Source organism: Lonchura striata, chromosome 1, assembly GCF_050655825.1.
Source record: "Lonchura striata isolate lonStrDom1 chromosome 1, ASM5065582v1, whole genome shotgun sequence".
In the NCBI taxonomy this organism is placed as follows: domain Eukaryota; kingdom Metazoa; phylum Chordata; class Aves; order Passeriformes; family Estrildidae; genus Lonchura; species Lonchura striata.
Window position 1 is genome coordinate 45,360,847 of NC_140703.1, and position 6,000 is coordinate 45,366,846.

The window sequence follows — 6,000 nt, forward strand, 5'->3', positions numbered from 1 at the left end:
GGGGCTAGGGAGCTCCTAGCCAAACTTGGACGTAGAAAGGGAAGCATACAGAGGGTGAGAGCAATAATGCATAACATGAGAAGAAAATAGAAACATCTGAGCATCCAGGCGTGAAGTTTAAAAAGCTAAAGCCCAAATCTGACCAGGGATATTCAAAGCAACAAGAAGCACTTCTGTAAGTACAAAGAAGCCAAAGGGGAAGGGTTTTACTCAAAAAGACAAATGTTGAAAGAGGCGGAGGTGCTGAATGCCACCTTTGCATCAGTATTTATTAGCAAGGCTGGACATCAGGAATCCCAGGTTGCAGGGATGAAAGAGGAAGGAGAAAGGAAGATGCACCCTTGGAGGAAGAGGATTAGGTCAGGAAATGCTTGAGCAAACTGGATGGGTGTAAGTCAGTAATATTTATGGGATACAGCTGGCATTGCAAGGCCCCTCTCAATAGTCATTGGTTGATCATGGGGACTGGGAGAAGTGCCTGAAGACTGGAAGAAAACATGGAAAAAGGAGGACCCAGGTAATTACAGATCTGACAGCTTCACCATGATTGCTGGAGACGTGACAGAACATCTTATTCTGAACACCATTTCCAGGCACAGCCAGGACAAAGAAATCATCAGGACTAGTCAGTATAGCTTTGCCAAGCAAAGTCATCCTTGATGAACTTCATACATTTCTGCCATGAAATGACTGACCTGGTAGATGAGGTTAGAGGAGGGCATAATTGTCTACCTGTATTTCAGTACCTTCTGTCTCTGGCACTGTCTCTCCTAAGATCCTCCTAGAAAAATACTGAGCTGGCTATGCAAACAGTGAGGTGTATTGGAAACTGGCTTAACGTTTGGGCCCAGGGTAAGGTGATAGAGCTACAAAGTCTGTTTGGAGGGCAGCTACCAGTGATCAGTACTGGGTCCAGTCCTGTGTAACATCTTCATTAATGAGCTGGATGATGGTGCAGTGCACCCTCAGCAGGTTTGCTGGTGACAGCAAAACTGGGAGGAGTGGCTGATAGACCAGAGGGCTGTAGTGTCACACAGAGAGAGCCTGATAGGCTCATCAAAAATGAGACAGCTTGTCTGATGTACTGAGTAACACCACTGCAGAGGAGCCCTACTGAATTTAATGAAATATTAAACAATAAGAATAGGTTGCTCCAGCAAATGCACATTTAGAAGACTCAGCTGTATTTATGTTTGATTCATGCAAGCTGTACTATCTGCCCTGCTGTCTGCAAACAATTACATTTGGAGATGGCATACAGCAGGCTGCACAGTAGTGTGCTCAAAAAAAAAGCCAACCAAATATTTTTCTTCTTTGAAATGTGATTTTGTTTTTTTCTTGGAGTGATGAAACTAACTGGAGACTGTGACACTGTCATCTCTAATATCTCAGTCCACATTTAATTGGTTTTAATATGGATAATTGCAGGTTGATTGTGTCCACTTTCATATTTAAGTAGCACTTGAGTCTGAGACAAGCATGTAAAACATCAGTGACTACTTGTATTAAAATGAGTACAAATAGGCACACCTAGTGGAATAAATCTTTGCACAGTTGTTTCAAGTAATATCTCCTGAAGAAGGAAGTACAATTTGTTTGATGGTGGTCTTTACTGGACTTAAACAATCATTCTGTCATACTTGCAGCATTCTATAGCCCTTGTTCATCAGTTTTGTGAACTGTGTAAAAATTTATGTACTGTTGCATTGTGCCTTTTTAGGCCTCCTTCTAACAGGAACATTTTTTTTCAACAAAAAGCTCAATTTTTCTGTGTGGCCTGTTACGTGCTTCTAATAGTTACTGCATAGCCTAAATGAGGGGAAGTGACATTAGTCTCAAATATAGACTGTCTTCTTCTTCAATAAGCAACGTGTAGTTTAAACGTGACAGAGAATTTTACAGGTAGAAAATTGATATTTATTGATTTATGTTATGCTAATATGTATTTTCTTTAGGTCTGTTCTGTGGAGCCTAACCAACCACAATTTACATTATTGACTTTTGAAGATTTAGTTGCATCTGGTATTCCTGTCACACCTGAGGATTCTGCATATTGGGACAATTTCTGTTCAAAGCAGGAAGGTCCAATGAAACAGAGTTCGCATTCAAGATAAGACTGTGTATAAGAAAAAGAAATTCATCAGACTTCTTATGCCGTTATCCTGTTTAATTTGAAGTATGGGAATAAGTGCATATATGTAAATTAAATGTATCTTTCCTTATTTAAGCTGACAACCTGATTCTCATGACACTTCATTGGAATTGTAAGGAAGACGTTTCCTTACATGAAGGAATTCTGAATCAGAAGCCTAAACCAACATGCTTTTTTGCATCTCCTTGCCTGTGGTTCTTACACTTCAGTAATTCTGCAAGCTAGGAACAGAAAGCAGTTGTATAATAATGTTGTTTATTAGTCCACAAGTGTTTAGTATATAAAAAGTGTTTCCATACTCATTTATGATGAAGCTTAAATTATGATAGTGCTTTTTCTCTTACAAAAATTATTCATTTATTCTCAGATGGATGAATAAAAAAATGCTGCAAATTCTTAGGTGACCAACACTTGGTGTTTGTGTAATGCCAGACTGAAAAGGTCTGTAGTAGTCTTGGAGCTACATGTGTGCAAAAATAGTTTGAGACAGGGAATTAACTTACAAATATTTCATAGACTTTTCACTTCTTATCTTTGTTAATTAAAGCTTCCTATACACAACTTAGTATTTGTCTTTTAACAGTTCTTTTTTTTAATCTTCAGCAATAGATGCAAGCCAAGCAGCATTTCAATTTTCCTGTACTTGCATTTGCATCAGTCAAAATCAGAAAAAAAAGAAAGCTATTTACTTTTTTCCAAATAGTCTTGTAACATCTGATGACAGAACATTTTACTGAAGGTTTCTGGAGATGTGTAGATCTTGAATACACATCTGGAATATTTTGTCTTCTTTTTCAAAATACATCCTGTTTTGTACCATTACCTCTCACTCTTCTTTCTAGAAATCATGGATAAAATGTGGTCCATCTAAATTTATGAAAACATACTGAACAGAATGATCTTTGCACAAAATTAATTACCTTCTGTCCTACAGTTAAACATAGATTTTCATTGAATTTGGGGCTGTGTACAATTATGCTGCACCTTGTATTCACAAGTATTGGATCCCTGAACTCCATTGAATAATTCTGAATTCAAACATGCTGCTAAACTTTCCCGCTTCTAATGCTGTTGAATATTTTTTTTCCATTTCTATGACTCTCATCCTGCATGCTAATCATAGTTTTTAATGTTTTGGGTTTTTTATCCCGTCCAAAACTGCAAGTCATTGAAGAAATGACTCTTCCCTCCAGTCTCCACAGGGGCTAAATTAGATGTTCAGTAACTTCAAATCTGAAGTTTAAAAAAACACAGAATATTTTATATACAAATTCTAAGTCATGCATTCCAGATTGTTTGTGTCTTAGAAAAATGAAATTCAACTTGCAATAAATAATTTGCAATCCACAGAGGTCCAGTATATACCTGTCAGTCACTGGACCCATCAATTGCAACTTTGCCAGACAATTTGAATTTGCCAGCTTTTTTGTTAGGACAATGAATCAAACTGCAAATATGGAATGAGCTGAATAGAAGAAATTCCAATCTAGATTTCTGGGGATAAGAGAATTAATTTCATAATAGAGATTAGTTATTTTTGCATGGAAGCAGTGTCTCAAACCAGAAATTTTCTTTCACTGGAAAGAGTTTTAAAAGTATTAATGAAATTATTTTTAATATTGTGCTTGCATGTAAGTAGAGGACAAGACAATTTTGTTAAATTAGAAAATTGTGCTTGGTTTTCTTGCAAGGAATACGATAATTTTCAATGCAGTATCTAATCAGAAAGAGTTTGTTTAGTTAGTTCTCCATGATGTAAAATCTTAGTTTAGAGTGGTTATAAAGAATTTTCTAGAAGACTGCAGTTTCTTATGGTGTGATTTTTTTCTCTTTTAATTTACACTGAACTACTGGAAAAATAAGGTTAATCTAGTTTTTAATTTTAATAACAGTAAGGCTAGGTGATGGTAATGCCTTTTGAAGAGCCACTTGAATCAGGTTGATTCATGTCAGTGCAAATGGACATAATTGTTATACTTGTTTATACATCAGTGGGAAAGAGCAGCTGGATCATTATGGAATTTTTGGCTAAAAGCATGCCACTAAAAGGCCAGCAGGACATTCTGAGTCCTTATGAATGTGAATGATCCTTCTTAAAGTCAGAAGTAAGTTTTTCTGACTATCTGTGCTGTGGAGGCACATACTGAAATAAGTGTTGTTAGTGTGTACAAATAAATTAATGTAATTTCACAGTTCTAAGATAAATTTCTTTTTTAATTCACCATCACACCGGGTAGACTTTTCCCCTATGGAACAGCATTGACCCATCCTCTCATTTCTCAAATTCTCTGATTTTGGTCTTAGATCTGCTGTCCTAGGTGGCATATCAACACAGTGTTTTTGAGAAATATTTATTAATAGTCTCTGACCAAAAAATAAATTTTAAAAGTTTTGGTTTCAATGAAAAGTTTCAATGAAAATATTGTTAAAAGTGAATGGATGTGATTTAGTTTGGATTTGTTCAAAACTTTTTGTATCTTACATCAAAATTGGTTAAGTGGCTTAGGAACTTCAGGGGGCAAAACTGGGTTCAAGGCAGTTAGCACCTGTGTGACAAGAGACGGGTGCCATTTGATGTGAAAATCTGTAACTGAAAAGTGGATCATGTGAGTTCCCTCAGCCTTTTACAGGGTCAGTAAACTTACACAGGATGTAGATTGTTGCTATCTTACAGGATCGAGTCCACTGATGTTAATTAAGTATGCTCATCTTAGACAAGAAATCAGAGATGTATCAACAGAGGTAGTGTATATATGGTGGTTATATGTGTGATCTGGGAAACATCCAGGCAACAGCTCAACTTTAAACAACCATCTTTACCCAAGACACTGCAATAAGAAGATGATTTGCAAAAAAGTTGAAAGGGTGGTTATGCAAGTCAGCATAGAGTGCCCTTTGTGGGAGTTTTACAGGATTATAGTGCTACATTCTACAAAGAAGATAAGGGGTTCTTGGCAGTATTGATGCAACTATGTATAAAACATCAATTGAGACTGTCATCCTTAACTGCTGTCTGATTCTGCAGGTGTGCTTCATTATCCTCCAGATTCAGTTCATTTTGATTACTTTGCTCTTTGTAGAAAATGTAAGCATGAAAATAAATGAATTTTCAAGAGAGACAGCATTTGAAATAAGGGGGTTTTTTTTCAAAAAGTCATTTTTTGTAACATGTTATTTTCTTGCTCTGAATAAAAATGCAGATGTTTATGGCCAGACACTGTATATGAATCCTGTTTCTTCTAAGATTTCTTTACTGCAATAAAATATGGACTATTTTGTGTTTGTGGTTATTATTTTATCTTGCTATTATCAAGACAGAGGTAAGATTACTGAAACACTTGTCTAGCACTCCTTTTTTGCTATTTTGGAAACAAATTATGGGACCATGAAACTATACACTCTTCATGACATCCTTTAGATGAATCAAGAAGCCAAGGTCTGGACCAGTTCTCTACTACTTAGCTTCTTCCAATTTTAATTTTATAATGTGCAACCCAGTTTCTGACAAATAAGGTGCAATATTGGTGCATTCCATGCTGGAGTATTTTTTATCTTGTGGTTGAAACTGGCATAGTGTGAAGTTTAACACTATTAGGAAGATGAACATTTTCAAATACAAGATTACAGTGCTGCCCAGTGTTGCTTAAAATGAAATTTCTGAAGATTTGATTTTTAATTAGGACATGGAACACAAAGGGGTTTAGGCTGTAGTAGGAGCTTCTTCACACAGAAAAAAAGCTCTTTTACTTACACAAGACTTTTCTTTAAAACGTGAAAGCCTGTTTTGTACTTTTAAATTATTTAAACAGTAAGAAAGTGTGTGTTTCAATTGAAATGCATCTTCTGTT

General features: G+C 36.1%; 1 protein-coding gene across 2 annotated transcripts in view; it reads left to right on the top strand.

The window, feature by feature from the left end:
- AASDHPPT (aminoadipate-semialdehyde dehydrogenase-phosphopantetheinyl transferase) overlaps positions 1-5,430 on the top strand; it is a 33,012-nt gene extending 27,582 nt beyond the window's left edge. For both annotated transcript variants that reach the window (XM_077781344.2, XM_021529358.3), the window contains exon 6: positions 1,956-5,430. In XM_077781344.2, coding sequence (XP_077637470.2) covers positions 1,956-2,114 — 159 coding nt within the window. In that variant the 3' untranslated portion in view covers positions 2,115-5,430. The remainder of the gene's footprint in view (positions 1-1,955) is intronic.
- Positions 5,431-6,000: the final 570 nt, after the last annotated feature.